At 35.1% G+C, this 19,711-nt stretch overlaps 1 protein-coding gene across 2 annotated transcripts in view; it reads right to left on the minus strand.

Annotated features, from left to right (window-relative positions):
- Positions 1–6,306: 6,306 nt before the first annotated feature.
- Positions 6,307–19,711, minus strand: part of LOC142630321 (transcription initiation factor TFIID subunit 2) — a 36,203-nt gene continuing 22,798 nt past the window's right edge. Inside the window, exons 14-25 of one of the 2 annotated variants that reach the window (XM_075804301.1) lie at positions 19,511–19,598; positions 18,492–18,617; positions 18,350–18,406; positions 17,572–17,651; positions 17,443–17,485; positions 15,405–15,491; positions 10,449–10,538; positions 8,928–8,986; positions 8,750–8,840; positions 8,508–8,673; positions 8,139–8,322; positions 6,307–7,683 (exon numbers count right to left, since the gene is read on the minus strand). In XM_075804301.1, coding sequence (XP_075660416.1) covers positions 6,462–7,683; positions 8,139–8,322; positions 8,508–8,673; positions 8,750–8,840; positions 8,928–8,986; positions 10,449–10,538; positions 15,405–15,491; positions 17,443–17,485; positions 17,572–17,651; positions 18,350–18,406; positions 18,492–18,617; positions 19,511–19,598 — 2,293 coding nt within the window. In that variant the 3' untranslated portion in view covers positions 6,307–6,461. Of the gene's footprint in view, positions 7,684–8,138; positions 8,323–8,507; positions 8,674–8,749; positions 8,841–8,927; positions 8,987–10,448; positions 10,539–15,404; positions 15,492–17,442; positions 17,486–17,571; positions 17,655–18,349; positions 18,407–18,491; positions 18,618–19,510; positions 19,599–19,711 lie in introns of both variants that reach the window. The other variant, XM_075804300.1, reaches the window with a different exon arrangement.

The raw sequence follows: 19,711 nt of genomic DNA on the forward strand, positions 1-19,711 counted from the left end.
GGCGGACGAGAATTAGCGGCCACCCCAGGCATGGTTCCCCCAGCATGGGACTCCAATAGCTCGAGTAGGCTGGAGTTCTTCTGTTGCAACACCATAGCTTACGGGATGTCAGTCGTTCCTTGATTGCTACTTATTTAGGCAGAGGGCAAATGTCTTAAACTGACGCTTGGGGACTCTGCAAAATCTGGCCGGTCAAATATGTGAAGTCCTCCTCCAATTCCACTACCTCGAGTACTCGGATAGTTTCTTCTCGTTCTTCTTGCTCCAGAACTGGATGGATCACTTCCTCATCAACAGTATTTTGGCTAGTTATGTCAACGTGATGGGTCCCTTAAGAGGGAAGGTTAGCAATGAACCTAGGAACTGCAATGTCGGTAAAAGGTAACCAAGGATCCTTCGCCTTGATTACGTGCTTAGGAGATTGGACGCTAGAAGAGATAGGCTTGTACCTGAGAATGACGTGAGCAACACATAATTGACTGTCTTTGTGAAGGAAAATCTCAGACCGAAGTATACTATTAAGATCCTCTCGGTTGACCAAATTGAAGTTTGGCGCTGTAAATTGTTTGTCTGCAACAACAAAAGTGAGGATATGATTAGAAACCATGAGTTACTTAAAAAGAAATGTTCTCGTTGAAGAGCAAATTGCCCGTGTATAAAAAATAAAAATAAAAAGAAGAGGAAGAACAAATCAAAGGAAAAACTTTGCTATCTATGGGAAAAACGGCTCACTTAAAACTATGAATACCCCCACCTAGCTATCCGTCTTGCGTTGGACAATGCAAGTCATCGTGCCATTCACCCAAGACGATCAGAAAGTCTTGGTCCAGGCCCTTGTTGGATTCGGGAAGACACGAGATTAGCCTGACTAAAAGAACCCTAGGTTTAAAGTAGTACCCTGTGTCTTTGAGGTATTGAAAATTGTATACCCAATTAACATCATGATGGGTGAGGTTAGCTCCCATCTTATGATTTAAGGCATCTACGATACCTAATATCCTAAATAAGTTAGGCGAACACTGGGTCAGGTAGAACCTATGAGAAAATAGAAAGTCCCTAGTCATTCTACCAATGAGAATTTGCATTCCACCCTCTATAAATGCAATCATTGGTATCACTACGGCCCCCTCAGGCCTAAAGGCATGTAAATCTTCTAAGAGGCAATGCTCTATCGTCACCTCGGGTGGTATATTATACTTAGCCTTAAAAGCTTCTATACCCTCAGGTGTGTCAACTAAACTAGCGAACCTACCCATTTTTGGAAGTAAGAATTGTAAGACGAGGAAGGGAAGGACCCTAAAAATTATGTGCAAGCTAGAAGGTACTTACAAAGAAATAGACAGGGGCACCTCGGACTGCTTCTTTGAGAGACTGAAGGTTGGGAAATGGAGAAAATGGTCCCCTCACATCCCTTATATAGGGAGAAAATATGAGCGGGAAAACTCCAACTCGAAATCCTATGGAAGATTTCCACCATAGGATCTTCATCGCGTCGTAGAACATGGGAGACAGTGCCGTATTAAGCAATAAATGGAGCCTTGCGAATGCCAAAGCGTCAAGGATGTGTGCATAGTAAGCGAAAAGACACTTCCACGAGAGAACACTCCCAGAACGTGTGAGAGTGGAATATAATAATCAAAACCCTATCCTCAAGGAAGAGGAATGGAGTTTTGAGGGGCTATTATGGGAGCGAGTGATCCGAGCATGTCAAGAGGCTTTGGGCCCTGTCCGAGGATGACTAAAGACTCAAGGATGGTTAAAGATCCATAAGCACGTAAATAGGCAGTCCAAGGAAGAAAGGTACCTCGGGAATACTTTGAGTGATCAATTGTATCGTAAAGTAGAACCTCAGGGAAGATATTAGAGTTGTGTAGGCAACGGAAAAAAGAGATATTTGGGAAGGTGACTATCATCTCTACATTTAATGTACTGCACCAATTGAACTGGCCGCATTTATGAAGAAATGACACCTGAACAGTGTTTTCACAGCTCACAGCCCCTCCTATCACCTCCAGAAGGGTCTTGATGGAACAAGCATTCAAAAAATTTTCTAAAATTTGGACAGATAGAAGGCTGAGATGCAAGGAGAGGGACTATATAAGGAAGTGATCTCCACGAAAAGAGAGGATCAGAAAAATTAGAGGTAGAGAAATAGAGAGAAGCATAAGAACTCATTGTAAAAGAGATATTCTTGATCAATATATGAACATTTCATCCTCGGATTTACTCGAGAAGTATATTTCCGCTATCCCTGTGTTTCTCACTCTAATACCTTGGGCCCAATTGTTTTGAAGTATGAATTTTTACTTAGCAAATTTATTGTTTTGAGCTTATTGGGCTAGTCACATTATTTTTAATGGGCCAGACACCTTACTTTTCGGCTCTTACAAGGTACATTACTTATGTTATTATTTTAATATTTATATTGAATGAAGTGACGAAATTTCGATTCAAAAAGTAAGGGTGAAACAAAGAAAATGGTCAATTCAAGCATTTTTCAAAAAAAAAAATTTTATATATATATATATATATATATATATATATATATATATATATATTTATATATATCCCACTACTACCATCTAGTCTCCCCATCCCATTGCTCGCTCACTCCACCGTTGTCTCCGTCATGGTGCTTAGCAATGTTCGCTTGAATATGTCTTTTTTAATTCATTTTGCTCTTTAATTTCTGTTCTTTCCTTTATTTAAAAATATATTTTAATATATTTTTTGTGGAAGGTTGGACTGATAGTTTGATGCACAAAGATGTTGAAAGGTCCATAACAAAGGTGTAATAAGGGTTTTAGGGTTTCTTTTATTTTATTTTAAAAAAAGAATTAAGCATAAAAAATGATATTTTTGTGGATAAATTTTAATTTTGATAATTTTGTGAATGAGGTTTATGATGGATTAAAAGGAAGAGAGTTGATATAAGTATTTTGTAATGGGATATAATATAGTCTTATTTTTTTAAATATTTACAAGATCATATATTAAGATTAGAGTTGATATAATTATTTTGTAATGGGATATAATATATAGTCTTATTTTCTGAAATATTTATAAGTTACATATTAATATTATTCATCTATAACAAACTATTTTTCTTTTATGAATGTTATTTTTTTTAGGTGTATTAAACTGGTAATTAAAAAAAACAATTTTTTTTTTATCTTGCCTTTAAATGCCCAACCAAGGGCAAGGATCTTTTTTTTTTTTTTTTTAACTAAAATAAATGATGTCACATTGCTCTCTTTGTCTATTAAAGAAAATTATGTGTTCTCTATAAATAAAAAAAATAGACTTTTTACTTTTTTTTATTATCTAATTATGTGTTCTATAAAAAAAAAAAAAAAACTAAACTTCTTTTATAAAATCTTTATCTGCTCTGCTAATGATAGAATATAGTGAGAATTAAGTTTTTCTAGATAGTTAAAAAGACAAGAAAAATAGAGTTCCCAGTCCCGCCATTAAAAAATCTTCTACTTAGTCCTATATTTTAATGTTGTCGTTAATCCAAAACCACTATATCATCATCTTATACTATAGTTCTATCTCCTTTAAAGAATAGAAAAGTGTTGTCTCAATTATTGTTTACTAGCCTCTGAGCACACGCATGAAGACGTGCTCAGAGATTCTTCTTTTTTTTTTTGTAAAAGTTAATAATTTGCCTCTATTATAATTTAGAAATATATATTTTTTATTTTTCAAACAAATAAAAAGGATTATTGTAGGGAAAAGACTTGGCTGTAAGAAATTGTTATTAATGGAAGAAATGAGTTTATTTGACCATCGAAGAAGTGCATTGTGAATTCCAATTGAGAAGACAAAAATGAAGCCCACAAAATTTACATGAGAATTAATTGGATTTTATAGATCTAATGGAGAAGTTGTTTAGTGTTTGTCCCTGAAAAACAAGTAAGAGGCGAAATTTAGGTGAACAGTGAACTTCACTCATGAAAAAAAAATGAGGACTTATAAATAAGGAAGAATCTCATTAGATGAAGAGAATAAATATTGTATACCTTCTTTTAGAGAATAAAGCTAGTTGTATGAACTGGTTTTTTGAACATGCTCCAAAACCAATTTTTTTGAAGACGCTGGAAGAAATTTAAGTGAGGGTAGAAGCAGTTTTTCCTTAATCTAATAGGTGGAAAAGAAACGTAAGTGTCGGAAATAACTGTATTTGAGAACGAGTAGGGGTGTTCGTGGGATGAAAAGATTTTTTGTGTTTTTTTAGAAGAGAAATGATATGTTCACAACATTTTTACAACAAATCCTAAGTGGCAGGTTGTTACTGGTTGTTATTGTTGGGGCAAAAAATTAATCTTAGTGTTAGATTCAAATTTGAACCTATAACAACTAACCACCTATAATTTGTTGTAAAATTGTTGTAAAAATGTTGTGGATGTAACACCTCTCTTTTTAAAAATAGGAGAGAAGTTTGAATCTATTTAGGACTCTAGCGAGAAGTTATACAGAGAATTATCTAGTAGTTTTTTTTAGTTTTTTAGTTTGAATTTATCTATTATTAGTGAGTTTACAGGAAAGAATTTTTTTTAAAATACCCTAAAATTTAGGATTTGAAATGGAGTTAAACGGCTGGTTTAGTGATTACTATTTTTTAGGAAAAAAAATGTATCAAATGTGCATGAGATGTATTTTTCTATTTAAATAGAGGGTGCTAATTTTTAGGAAAAAAGTTTCTCTAGTAGTTTTTTTTGTTTTTGAATTTTACTAAATTACAATATTAACCTCATTTTTTATTTTCTATACTATTATTTAAGGAGTTTTCTCCATTTGGATTCCTCATTTTTTAGTTCAACAATGCCCCTATATCCCTATATTTAAGTAGAGACAAAACTAAAGGACACTACGGTAAAAATGCAACTCTAACTCCTACTAAAATATTGCCTAAAATATAAGATCACTCTCCTGTTAATTTTCAAATTACTTTATCTACTTATGAATTAAATTTTCATAATAAAAATTATATATATAAAATAAAAAAACACAGATTTTTTCTACAAAATAAAACCACTAAAAAAAAAAAAATCATTGTACGCACGAAATGCGTGTGATAAGGCTAGTTTAAGAATAAAGCCTATCTAATTAGATTAGGGTATTTTTTACCGTAAAAAAACAATAACTAACTTTTTAAATCCTCTCAATATATACAGATAACTTCAATTTCTTGGAAAAATAAAATTTTAAGCGACGAAAATGCAAACTACAGGAAGCACATAGTTCTCAACTGTAATCGTAGAAAAATATTATGAAATGATTAATCGAAAGAAACAACTGGGCAAAATTTTTTAAATAACTATAAAACTCAAACAATATCATTAGTAAGCAAAGGTTTGAAACAAATTTGGTTTCTAACAAATCGAGTCCGATGGACTCGATTTTACTGTAGCAAATCGAGTTCTAAAGACTCGATTTCCATGAGATGCGTTGCTGACGTGGAGAAAAAATCCACGTGGAAATCGAGTCTCTAAGACTCGAGTTCCTTCAAAACAAACCCAACGCAGAAAACCCATCTTCCTCCTCTGTTCTTTTTCTCTTTTTTTTTTTTTTTTTTTTTGGTTCTTTCTCCATCTTCTGTCCGAAGAAAGTTCTTCCTTCTTCTTCTCCTTCCTCAAACATCCAAACCCTTTTCTCAAAATTCCAAACCCAAAAATCACGATCTCGAAATCGGAGCAAAAACTCAAACCCAAAATTCACGATCTCAGCACCGAAGCACCATGGGTTTGACGATCTCGGCACCGGAGCGGCTTGGGTTTGTTGATCTCGGCACCGAAGGTTCCTTTTCTGTGATTTCTGGTTTGGTTTGTCTCTTGATTCATTTTCTATTTTTTCTGGGTTGATTTCTGGGTTTTTTTTTTCATTTTTGGTTGGTCTATTTGTGTTTTCTGGGTTGATGTTCTCGGTTTCTGGTTTGCCAAAGAAATATTGGCGAGTTCTTGGGGGCGGTGATCGGAGGACATGGCGAGTTCTTCATTTTCTGCATTGATGATTTCTGCTGTTCTGGGTTCTGGGTTTTGGGTTCTGGGTGATCGGAGGACAAATCGTGTTCTGGGTATTTTCTGAGGGAAATCGAGTCTTAGAGACTCGATTTCCACGTGGATTTTTTTCCTCCAAGTCAGCAACACACCTCATGGAAATCGAGTCTTTGAAACTCGATTTACTACAGTAAAATCGAGCCCTTCGCCCTCGATTTGTTAGAAACCAAATTTGTTTCAAACCTTTGTTTACTAATGATATTGTTTGAGTTTTATAGTTATTTAAAAAATTTTGCCAAACAACTGCAAACAAAAATACATCTAATTAACTAATTTTTGTGTCACTACAATTAGACCCTCATATTAAATCTCTACTTCTAGACATTGCCGAAAGAATCTACAAAATAAAACAGGAAAGGAAACTTTTCAGCATGTTTCAAAAAGCGCAGAATACAATCTCTATAATTTGTTAAGCGTTCGGGTTTTCAATCTAATTCGGATTTTTGGAGCAGCAGAAGTTCCTTCTGATGCCTCAGGTTTGACATCAACCTTTTTGGTCATAACATCAGCTCTAGGTTCATTTGGATTTAATTGCCTGATATCAACCCTTTTGGTCACTGCATCGGATGCACTGGGTTCCTTTGGATTCAATTGCACTGATGCCGACTTGATTCTAGGTTCCTCTTTTTTAGTTGGTTCTACTGAAGATGAATTTGACACCTTGAGCAGCTTTGCCATCTCCTTTTCTTTACGCTTTTTCTCCTCCTTCAAACGTTTCCGTTCCAAATACTCAGGGTCATCCCGGTGTCCTTTATGGTCTCCCCGCTTCCTTTTCTTTTCCTTGTCTTTCTTCTTACTCTTCTCTTTCCCATGCCGAGAAGATTCCATCACAACAAGCGAACCACCATCAGAACCATGTCTACCAACTGAAAGAGTTTGAAGACTCACATATTTGTGTGCATCAGCATCTAAATTATTGTCTTGCGCGAAGCTAGATGATAATGGAACATCAGTCTGAACTTGTACAGAAACTTTGCTTGAATCAGCAGTGCACTGGAGTTCCTTTCCAATTTCATCACCATCACTAGTAGGTTTTGCACTACCTATGCTGGCAGTCAAACGGGAGCCATGATCATGACATGAGTTAACTTCCTCAAGAATTTGATTGCTAATGCTCACAGCCTCTGTCAAATTCCTTTGAGGTGCATCCACAGAAACAGAACTGCTGGCCCCATGATCAGTTTCATGTTGCCCACCTTGAGATTTTTCGAAAGTTTGATTATCAATCTCCTCGGCTCTACTGGTAGCAGCAGACTGTCTGACCCTGATCTTAATAGATGGCATCTTTCGTTCACGACTGTTTGAAACAGTATCTGATTCCTTGGAAGCAAGCGGAATGGCCATACCATCAAATGAAGAGTTTGGGATGACAGAACGGGGTTCCAAAGGATGTGGAGTGTTGGAAAGTGGCTCTGGAAGGTTTGGGATGTCAGAAGGTAGTTCTGAAGGATTTGGGATGTCAGAAGGTAGTTCTGGAGGATTTGGGATGTCAGGAGGTAGTTCTGGAGGTTTCACTTCAGGAACAAGAGCAGAAAATATGTTCTTCTGTTCAATGCAAGTCTCTGCATCACCCACAAGCAATGTTCTAGTCTCTCTGGGCACTCCGTAGAGAGTCGGGGGCCTGAAAATAAGAGCTCAGATTCAAACCAAATTCATTTATGAAGGAAAAAGAAAGGAATATACCTTACATGACACAACAATACTATCCTCAAACAGAGCAGAAAGTAAAAGGCTATTTGCAACATATATAAACCATCGAAAACCAAAGGAATTGCCAGAACATTGGACAAAAAGATACAAATATTGCCACTGAGCCCTAGCTCAACTGGCACTTCTTCCTTCATAATGGGTTGGAGGGTGAGGTCATGGGGTTCAAGACCTACTGGGTGCATGTGTAATTTACCAATTAAAAAAAAGGTAAAAGTAACTTCTATACTTCTTCAGCTAAAACATGAAGACGAAATAGGTTAACCATACCAATCCATTCAAATAAAACCAACCATTCCTGAAAGTTGAAACAATCATGAATTAGAGAAAAAGGAATTTAGACTAAAAGAAAAGGAGAAGCATGCCCACCTCCCTGAAAGGATTTGTATAATGCAGAATATGTGGTGACGAAGAAAGATACTGTTGAATGCTATACTGCTATCAAGCAGGGAAAGTAAAGACACGAGAGTGTCATTCTTTATGTTAACATTAGAACCAGATCCACTACTTATCTGACATAACCGCATAGCATGTATGCCCAATTTCACCTGTCCTGTAATAGTAAAATTTAATGTAAGTATTATAACACTGTCCAATGACACACTTCACCTTCTTACAAAACCACCACCGAAAAAAAAAAAGCCTCAAGGATTTTGTGAAGAAAAGCACCCCAAGGAATAATCAATTAAAAAAAGACATGAAAAGAATGACTTTCACACAGAAGAAGGTACTACAGACCTCTTAAAGATGGCTCTTCCTCTAGATATTTGACAAACAATGACAATGTGGCGTCAATGCCTTGGCAGTGGAACTCCAGATCAAGAAGTGCCTTGCTTGCTTCAATTCGAACTTGCCATATCGTCTTCAAATCCCGAAAAGGTCTTATAAGTTCTAAGACACGATCCTGCAGCCATTCCCACAAACTAGCCATGAAGGCCAAGAACTTTGAAAAGCAGTTAGATGGGGACGAGAACACTTACAAGAGGTATGAACTCTGAAAGCTTTAATGCAATCTGTGTCAATGTCCGGATACAGCTGACCGTTAAGATCCCGTTGTGGCTAGGCATCAGCCTGATACATGCCATTTCCAAGTACATGAAATCAATTACAATTATTACTATAACGCACTTTATGAGATATGCAATGAGTTAAATGCACCTGTCAAATTGCAAAAGTCGGTCGATCCGCTTGAGGAGAGAAGTTAAAAAGATAATACTCTGTAATGAATTAAAGAAACAACAAAGCTGTCAGAACAGCCTATGGTGGCAGAGAAATAAAAGTTGGATTTCTGAAGACAAATAAAACATTTGTGTTCATATGATTAATAATTGAAGGAGAAAGAAATAACATCAAATTCTATGTAATTTAGCATCAAGTGCAGTGGCACTTCTAACAAAGATTCAGGCAGGCCAAGCAAGACTAAAGCAGAATATAGAAACTCATGTAAAGATTAGTCATTCAATTCTATAAAAGTCAAAGAATAAGCTACAATATCTCATTTCTAAAAAATTGTTAAATCTGGTAAATATGTTAAACTGTAGAAGACATGAAATACATTGAAAATATAGAAAACACAATTTTGTTATAAACCACATCCAAAAGAATGTTGTTAGAAAACTGATCAGACATTAGCAATTAGTGTGACAACATAAGATTGAAAAGCACATAAGACAGCTCTTGGATCACCATATGCTGTACAATGACTAGGAATAGACCTGTATGCTGTATGTTTGTCAGTCCCTTCACCAAGTAATTAAAAACAAGCATTCAGACCTCTTGTCATTAAAAAAAGAATTGCAGAACACCAAAATAGAAAAGCAAAATTCAAACTCACAAAAGGGTAAATTCTTAGAGTTCAACACCCAAAACACTAAGTATTTGAATATACTGAAATTTAATTTACAGTAAATTAACTGTCATCATCATCAAAAAAAAAAGGTAAATGTGAGAATTCACCATTCCTCAAAACCCATTTTCAAAATTACAATGAATAAACTAAATACTGATTTAACAGGTAATTTCAAACCAAAAACTGAAAACTTAAGGATGCCCAAACTTAAATAACAGATTAAACAAGCAAGGTTTCAAGCATTTTTGGGAATTCACCATTCTTTGACTCAAAACAAACAAACATGTCTCATCGGACAGTTCAAAATTGCTTTCAAAAATGTAAAAATCTTTTGACATGTGAGGAAAAAAAAGTAAAATGACAATTTCAACAATATAACAGTTTGATAAAAAGTTGAACACTACCACCAACACATGATGAAAATGACAAAACAGTTGGTAAATTCACTTTAGCTTACCATTAGCAGCAAAGTTCAAATTATTACACAAGGGAACAAGAAACAAATACTCCATTGCATGTTTTCTTGTGTGTGTGTGTGTGAGAGAGAGAGAGAGAGAGAGAGAGAGAGAGAGATGATGATGATTACTAGTAAATAGCATAAATTCACCCAAAACAATTTTATATTACGTACTGAACACAGACAGGACAAGTGTAATAAGAGCCAAAAAGTGACCCAAAAAGAAAATTAGGCAAGGAGGAAAGAAAATAAATGGCAGCTTGAAATGGGATACCACTGGTAAGAAGTTACCATTGTAGTCGAGCATTACCAACTTATCAAAAACTAACATGTAAGTATAAAAGAATCAAGGAGAATAACAAGATTTGCAAACCTGTTGCCCAAATTCAAGCTCACCAACTGACTGGACCAGTGCAGCAAGCCAGAACACGTCAGAGTAAGGATTCCCATTATTGTCATTATACTGTCAGAGAACAAACAACCAGAAAAGGCAGACACAAAATCAGGTTAAACAATGAGCACAGTGAAGATTTAAGGGGATGAACATATAAAGATGAGTGCTGGTTTTGGACATGGGCAGGGAAGGAGAGGAGGGGAGGGGGACTAAAATGATGCATCAAATCACATGCCTATGGAAATGGTCATCCTCCAGTCAATCTCTATGGTGATGTACATTCAAGGCCAATATGGTCGTAAAGTGATCTTAGTGTAGCTTTTAAGGTACACAGTTTCTTCAGACAATGAAGATGTATAAGATAAATGATTATGGAGAAAAACGAATACTTTATAATCAATGAGAAAAGCAATGTGGTTATCAACCAGATGGTAGTAGAAGCAGCAAACAGGGGTGCATGATCAGTTGAGGTCAAAGTTGCTAAAGAATGTTCCATAAAGGGCAGGTATAGAGGTTGGGATAGTCAAGAGCCGTGGTCTGTGAGAAGCTAGGGACATTGGAATTGAAGAGAAGTAGGAAAAACAGGGCAAGGAGGAGATAACAATAGGATGTAGTGAAGTAGTTGGTGTTTTTCTTTTTATAAATTTTATGAATAAGGTCATTTGGTTTTAACTAATAAAAGGAGATAAATATGTAAAACATATCATTGTCAACCCCATACATCCAACACGTCTGTTTTATGCAAGATCAGTACATTTAGTTGGAATACTTCCTAACCTTTTTCGTTATGAATAATAAACTATATTAAAGAGAAAAAGACTCAGCACACAAGCAATATACTGAATGAGTAAAAATCATGGAAAGGTACAACTATCAACAAAAGTAAGGAAAGAAATAGGGGACTGAGTGGCTGAAGCAGCCCTCCACTCAATATAGTAGCATGCAGCAAGAACATTTTCAGATCCGTTAGAGAATGCTCCACCACCTCGAATGCTCTTCGATTTTGTTAATGCCTAACCTCATAGGACGTGAGTAAGATACCTTCTAAGAGTAACGATAAAAATTTATGAGAAAACAATAGGCCAGAGCATATATATAGTACTCATGATGCAACATCCACATCCTAAATCTCTCATCCAGGACTGAACCCAAGGCCTCTCTCCCTCTCTGTTGCTATAGGAGGCACTGACTTGGGCTGGTATTTACATGCAAAGTCATGGGTTGTAATATCCATTAATTTTTTTTCTTTTTTTATTATAATAATTTTGTAATTTCCATTACTTGTCATCATTAATTCATTTTTAATGATCCAACTAAAATCTTCTTCTTCAGTGCAACTGTGGAAGTGTAATATCATATATATTTCTTTTTGGGTTAAATTTGTTGGCACATGAACTATTTTACACAATTTTACACACACTCCCAACAACAACTGAAATCATGACTTGATGTCACAATTTTCAAGTTAAAATCATTACTTCAAATCACAATTTCAGTTGCCAAATCACGATTTCAGTTGCTTTTGGGGATGTGTATAAAATTATGTAAAACAGTTTGTGTGTAACAAACACTATTTTTTTGTTTTTGATAAATAACAAAACTTTTATTGAAATCACAAACAAACCCAAGTACATTAGGGATGTACTCTGGGAGCAAAACAATCAAGATCTCATATTACAATGGTCCAGCAAATCTGGATGGAAAAACATGAACAGGTCTGTAAGGCTAAACTCCAATCTAGCAAAGTATGAAAGAAGAACGACTTAATCTCAAAAATAGACTGTTCACATCCCTCAAAACTTCTAGTATTATATTCCCACCGAAGACACCACATTATGCAATGTGGCACTATCCTCCAAAGAGATATATTGCGGTGCCGGCTAAACTTAACTTGCCACGAAGTAAACAAATCAAAGACCCTCTGCAGCATAACCATTGAATCCCATCAAAGGTAATATCATATATGTATGATACAATGCCCCATAGTATGCTAATCACTACCTTTTTTGTTTTCCATTTGCCAAAAAACTAACACCCCATGAGACATGAACCCGTATCCTCACTTCATCCACCACCAAATTCTTATGCAGAGAAGCCATTTAGCCTAACGGCCATAGGCCAAAGACTTATAATTACAACTATTGAGTACTACTAAAGAGAACTCTGAAATAGTTTTCTATCACAAATTTTGAGACATTAAAAAAGTCTTCTTTTTTAACCACTATTCTTAGAAGATGCTTGTGCACTGCAAAGATGTTTCCAAACATTTTTTACAGCTGATGGAAACCAAGACATACTTCCTGCAACTAGGGAAGACTAAACCAGCCCAAGTCACAACATGAACCTAAACAAGTCGAATCAAATATATACATAGCTAAGAAATTATAAAATCTTCAGAGTAATTACATCTCCACTTTTGCTCAAGTTGCAGTGCCAGAACTATTCTATTTATTGGCAGTGTAACAATGTATATAAAATTAACTCAGGATATCTAATGCCATTTTTTTTTTTCTGACATGGATATCATCTAATCCCAATTTACTAGAAAGTAATATGCAATTACTAAAAATTACTTATGTTTTTCTGAAACAAAACTGCTTCAAAACCTGTTGCAAATCAATATCCTAGATATGCACAAAGAAAAAGAAAACAAACAAAAGAGCTTAAAAAAAGTACAGAAGAATTGTTAACATGAAAATTTCAACTAATGCAAACTAAGAAATCAACTCTTTGAGTTCAAAGGGATAGAACCAGGGGCAGGACCAGATAATTTACCTTTTGTCTGTGGGTAAATGGGAGGGGAATAAAAATGAAAAAGAGATATCTACAATATTTTCATCCAATTATCAACTTTGAAAGTAACATGGAAATCCTTATTTGTTATCAGAATTAAATTTAATATTTTTAAAAAATCAATAAAAAAAAACATAGCATAATATTAAGCCAATGTTATAATTTTGGGGTAAAGATCTATAATTTGGGAAAAACAAGCCCCCCCAACGCCATACCTATTTCCACCCCTGGATAGAACCTCTGCAATGGGACAAGCAAGAACACCAGAACACCACAGTTCTAATAAAATATTACCACGTCCTTTCCCTACGAATTAGCAATAAACACGGGATTTTTATTAGAGCCTTCACATCAAAGATGTGAAAAATGCTAAAAACTCATTTTACCATCTCAATCCCCAAAATACGCACCACAATAAAGCTGCTATTCTTAAAATATTTACCATCTCAGCTACAGTACTGTCATAAATGACAGTCTACTGTAGCTCAAATCTTATAAAAAAAATCATTTTTTATTACTTCTCTCATCTCTTTCACTGTTCTCTTCTTTCTTTTCTTTCTTTTTCTCTCACCGGTGTCACTTCTTCTCTCATTTCTTCTTTCTTTCCTTCTTTCCTTTTCTCTCACTGGTCTCACCTCTTCTCTCTTTTCTTCTTTCTCTCTCTTTTCTTCTTTCACCGGCATCCACAACTGAAAACCACGGTGGTTTCTGCCGTTTATTCTTTAAAAAAAAAAAACCACGGTGGTAGTGGCGGTGTTGAAGTTTTATGGGGGTTTTTTTTTTTCCAGTGGTGGTGGTCTTGGTGGATTGTTTGGGTTTTTTTTTGTTTGGAGGTAGCTTGTGATTCTGATGGTGGTTGTTTTGGCTGGTGGTGTTGGTTTATTTTAATGGGTTTTGTGGTGGGTTGTTGATGACGGTGGTTGTTGTGGTGGTGGTTTTGTTTTGGGTCTTTTTTGCCGTGGGTTGTGGCCGCCACAATGGTGGTGGTGGTGGCTGATGGTGGTTGTTTTGGGTTTTTTGCAGAGGCTTGTGGCTGCCACGGTGGTGCAAGTGGTGGTGAACATGGCTGGAGGTGGTTCCAGTTTGTGGGTTTTTGGTGGTTCCGGTTTGTGTTTTTTTTTTTTTTTCCCTCCAGTGGTGGTGGCCGGTTGCAGGGGTTGGTGGCAGTGGATGTGGGTTCTGATCGGATTTATGGCAGTAATGTTGCGGTTGAGTGAGTTATGTAGCTAGTGGGCTGTGGTGGATGGTGGGTTTTTTTTTTTTCAGTGGTGGTTGGTGGTTGAGTGGATTTTGTGGCTAGTGGGTTGTGGTGGCTGCTTTTTTTTTTTTTTTTTAGGTGGTGGTGGCTGGCGGTGGCTAGTGGTGGGTGTGGTCGTGGGTTTGCTGGGTTGAGGGATGAGAAGAAATATGAGATGTGGGTGGATTGCTTCAGGGGGAGAGAGACATATAAAAAATAATATTTAAATGAAGTGGTAAAAAAAATAATAGCTTTGATGTTGGGTGTATTGTAAAATGAGGTGTTAAATGCTATAAAATGACTTTCTGAGATGTTAAATACTAAAATTTTTAAAACCCTTGATGAGAATGCTCTTAGGAACTTATAAGTTATAATTTGTCTAAAGAATCAAAATGTGTGGAATTTTAACATTAAGAGTTTGTTTGGGTCCTTTGGGATTCACTTATTTTGCTGAAACTGAAAACTTTTTGCTGAACATACTGTAGATAAAAATAAAAATTAACTGAAATAGTACAATGAGACTCATGAATAGTACCAAAAAGTGCAATAGAGCCCATAAATAGTAGCAAAAATAAGCTGGCTTTTTATTTGGAGCCAAACGCACACTAACTTTGAAAATTTTATATGGATGAATTGTTATAATTGTGAATGGGATTTTGAGTAAAGTCTACTCCCACCAATGGCACTCCTTACCCTACACCCCAATTATACCATGCAGGTTTTCCTACTCGAAGAGAACTAGTTTCATCGATCCAACAACTGTTGACTACCAGGAATGTATCATGGTTCCTTGGATAATGTGTAGTTTTAAGTATTCCAGATATAGCAAGACCAAAAGGCAAATAGAAAACATTCTTTGTGGTTGTTATATCATGTAAATATTTCTGGTCATTGAGCATAAGTACCTTCAAAAGTTGTAAAACAAACTCGACAGCTTCTCTTGGACTTTTCTTGTCTGCAGCCCTGACCATCGCTACAGCATGTGGGATGGCCTGATAGAATACAGGGGAAAAATGAAAAGTGTTTTGCTAGTTATTAAAAAATCCAAAAAAGAAAAAAACAATTGTATCATAATGTGGCAAGAGAGTAATATCACTGTCTCATTCTAAAGCAATAATGTGTACCAAATTTAGAATAAACTAATAAAAAGGATGAAGTGAATGAATCCAGTGGCTACAGTCTGAACAGAACATCTTTTTTATGATTCATCTCTCCTCTGCAGCAGATGATACTAGCTTAGAGACAAAGAAACCTAATCAAGGAGTATCCATTCTATCCTAGTACATTATAAGTTGAATTTCTACATAGACAAATCTTTTTTTTTATATACAAGTAACAAAATTTTATTTAACAAAAAGGAAAAACCTGTGTACACCAGGGGTGTACCCGGAGAGCAGTACAATCAAACTTTCAAATTACAATGCTCAAGCATATCTAATAAATTAGAATAGAGAAGAGATTTAAAAGCAACACTTCAATCCAGTAAAGTATTAAAAAAGAGATATTTAATCTCAAGAATAGACCATTCACATCCCTCAAAGCATCTCACATTCCGTTACCGCCAAAGACAACACAAAATGCGATGCGGTACATTCCCAAAAAAGCCATAACAGGGAAGAGATTTAGAATCCTATATGCCTCCTTTGCCTCTAAGAGAAGCCATTACGGCTCACAAAGTGACATACAAAAAATAGCACATTCCCAAACAAAAAAACAAAAAAAACGAGGTGAAAGATAGAGCAGATTTTCCCTCATCATCTTAAAAAAACCAAATGCCCAACCTCACTTGCAAGTGGGAGGTAATCAAAGAAGATCATTGCAAAATGATAGTTACAACAAGAAAGCAAAACATAAATCGCCAACTGAAGAAAAAATAGAACTGTAAAACACAATTAATCATAGAATTTCAAGTATAAACTGATGAAGTCTTTCAAGTAAATGACGCAAGCTGATACCCCCTGGCCCCTGCATATGCAAGGGTGCAGTGTGTGTGTGTGTGTATACACATATATAATGTTTCTATCTAGTAAGGAATAGGTTGTACACATTCATAGCATCACATAGAAGCATAATTAATTCAAAATGAGACTTTTTACATTTTCAAAGTATAGGTACATGAATTTGCATGTAAACATAATTAACACACAATTAAAGTACAATGGAAGGATAATAGGATAATTAGAATGATACTTGGCACAAAATTGGAGTGCTATTAGAATCTAACTAACAATGTCCCGGGTGACGAGCGATGTATTTTGAAAGACTTGTGATAGGTTGACACTTCAACATGTTATAAAAATGTTGTGAGGTTTTATAGTGGTTGTAGAAGAACTCGAGGTTAGTTCTAGGATATGAACCAACAGCTTTGGTGAATTGACAAATATATTCATTTTACATAAATAATTAGTGCACCACCTAGAAATAATTAATATATAAACTAAATGAATTTACCCACTATAGTGTTGGTTTTAGGAAAAATTTTAAGTACTCTTGGATAACATGGCAATCCCTTCTCTCACATAAATGGTCAATCCCACTGTGAATTTAATTAGTGCAGTCAACTATTATATGAGAAAATGGAGTACCACGTCGCTATACTCTAAGGGTAATACACACACACTTAGTGAATTTATAAATATTTAATCATTTCAACTAATTTAAGCATACAATTAGTTTTTATATTTTTCATTGCATGTATTGATTTTGACTTTGATGGTTTTTGTTTCAATTGTCACTTCATTCAATAGCAGTGTAACCAATCAATTTTTGTAATGCCAAGGTGTTAATACTTCTAAGCTGGCAATTTTAGATAACAAGTCCTTAACCAAATAAGATAGATAGATCATTGCAATGCTCAAATGTGAAATATTTTGTGCAAGATTACATGAAACAACCACATAAAATCACATACAACTTATTACATATCCTACCTCAATGCATTACCTCAAGAACAAAGTACTCAGGAAAATCATGAAAGTCGTTTGGCCTGGCATAATTAGCATAAAACAAAATCTCTCAATTTCATATTAAAAAAATATTGCCAAAATTAACCATATTCGAAAATAATCATACTTGGGGAGTCCAATGTTTGCATCAAACCTCCGACTTTTATAAAATTTCACCAAATGAAATAAACCAGCCCAATCAGTTTCCTGCTGGTCAATAACATAAAATCCCACAAGTTAAAATCAAGAATTGATATCTGCATCACAGTACACATATAAATTAGTAGCCAAATGCATTGCCATTTAACTGCACAAGCAAGTATACAAGGTGAAAACAAGCAGCAAAAAGTTTGAATTTTGCCAAACTGATAAAATTTTGAATTTGTTCAATTAATCCAAAACTTAGGTATCAGGAAAATTTTGAATTTTACCAATTAAATGTGCATAGAAACCCAGTGACTATACCAAGTTAATCCATCAAGTTCCAGTTGACTAAGTTTGATAAATTATCGATTGTAAAATAAAGACAAATCTTCATACATACACCTAGGACTGTCACACAAAGCTTTAGCACTTTCCAAGATTCATAAATTAAAAAAATTATTATTTAAAAAAAAAAAAAAAAAACGAGTTTAAAAACAAAAAACAAAACAAACCAACCAAACCAAACCATTCTTTGTTGAAATGGGGAAGAAAGCTAACTAAATATTTTTTTTAAATAAAGAAGTATTTCAATATCAGAATAACAGTTATCAAAATAATGTTGTTAAATTTAAAGCCATGTCAAACAGAAAATCACTTTATACAAATAGGTTGGTGGATATTTCATGAAGAAAAATATATTTAAAGAAAAGATACAAGTGCCTCAGCATCTTTAGCAGATATGGTAAATAATGATAAAGTACCTCAGATGCTGTTTTAGCCAATGCAAAAGCTGCTTCAATCCGAACTCTCCAGAAGGCCTTTATATCAAAGAATGAGAGTTCAGATAACCAATTTCCATTAAATAATGACAAAATCAAGTACAAATCAGAAAGTAATTAAAACCTTGGAGTCAGTGAGGAAACTATTCAGGGCATTAACGACAGAAAATGAAAGCTGTGGCAATGCCTCTAATGTTGCAATTGCTTGTGCCTGAGCAATAACATCTCTGTCCTTCTCTAACTGATTAATCTGATTAAGCATAAGGATGTTACAAATAAAATAAAAGATTCACTAACTAAACATGGTCAACATAGTATATAATGAAGCACAACAATGTAGCTGAATCAAATATGATAGCACAACAATATATCAGACAAAGTAATCCATACATAGGATTTGGAAGAGCAAACCACAGAAAAGAAGCATTGAGATAATATACTTTCATCCTATTTATGTGTCTGTGTTTCAGAGACACTATTGTACATATAACTCTGGCTCTTACTTTTGTGTGTTTGTGTCAATAGATATACTCTTGTTATTCTTAGGTCAAAAATTACACTGAAATAATTGAACTGAAATTTCAATTGAACCCTCCCCTTCCCCAGGGATCCTTCATCTGGGATCCCTAGGTGAACCGCCAACTCCAACATCTGTCCATGTATGATCCATGATAGATCTAACCAACTGCCCATCCTACCTCCCCTACGTTCTTAATAGCCCATCTTTGTCTTAGTAAAATCTTTAAGTGGCATGTTTTGGTCCTCTTTCCCATTACTTAAAAAAAGTGAGCCACTTAAATTTTAGAGATTCTTCTTCTCAGTTCTCTCTATGATTGGATGAAGGCTATTAATTGTTAATGTTTCTCTAGTTTGTCTTGAACACTTAAATTTTAGATGTTAAGTTTTTCTATTTTAGGTGTTTCTCTGTTATAAATCCCATGTACTAGGGTCACAATCCTTTATACTTTTTCTAAAGCATTATCAGTTATTAAAAAATAACACACTCAATAACCAACTTGAATTTATTCTCAGATTCTTAAAACTACTTAGGCAAGAGTATAACACTTAATGACCAAGATAAATATAGTTCAGCAAAAGTGTGACTGAATACTACTAAAAATTGGCTGATGAGCTCATTCTTACCCACATCTGTACAGGCTGATGAAAATGAGTTTCAGCAAGGTATTCCATTTCAGGGTCTGCTCTCATCCATAATAAGGGGGATTCAGAACTGCCAAAGAAGGGGTAAAAAAACAATTAAGAAGTTCCAAGGAGAGACTTACCCGTAAAACCAAAAACCCCCCATATAGTTCAACTTATGAATTGGATTAAATTTTTTGATAG

Source organism: Castanea sativa, chromosome 4, assembly GCF_040712315.1.
Source record: "Castanea sativa cultivar Marrone di Chiusa Pesio chromosome 4, ASM4071231v1".
In the NCBI taxonomy this organism is placed as follows: domain Eukaryota; kingdom Viridiplantae; phylum Streptophyta; class Magnoliopsida; order Fagales; family Fagaceae; genus Castanea; species Castanea sativa.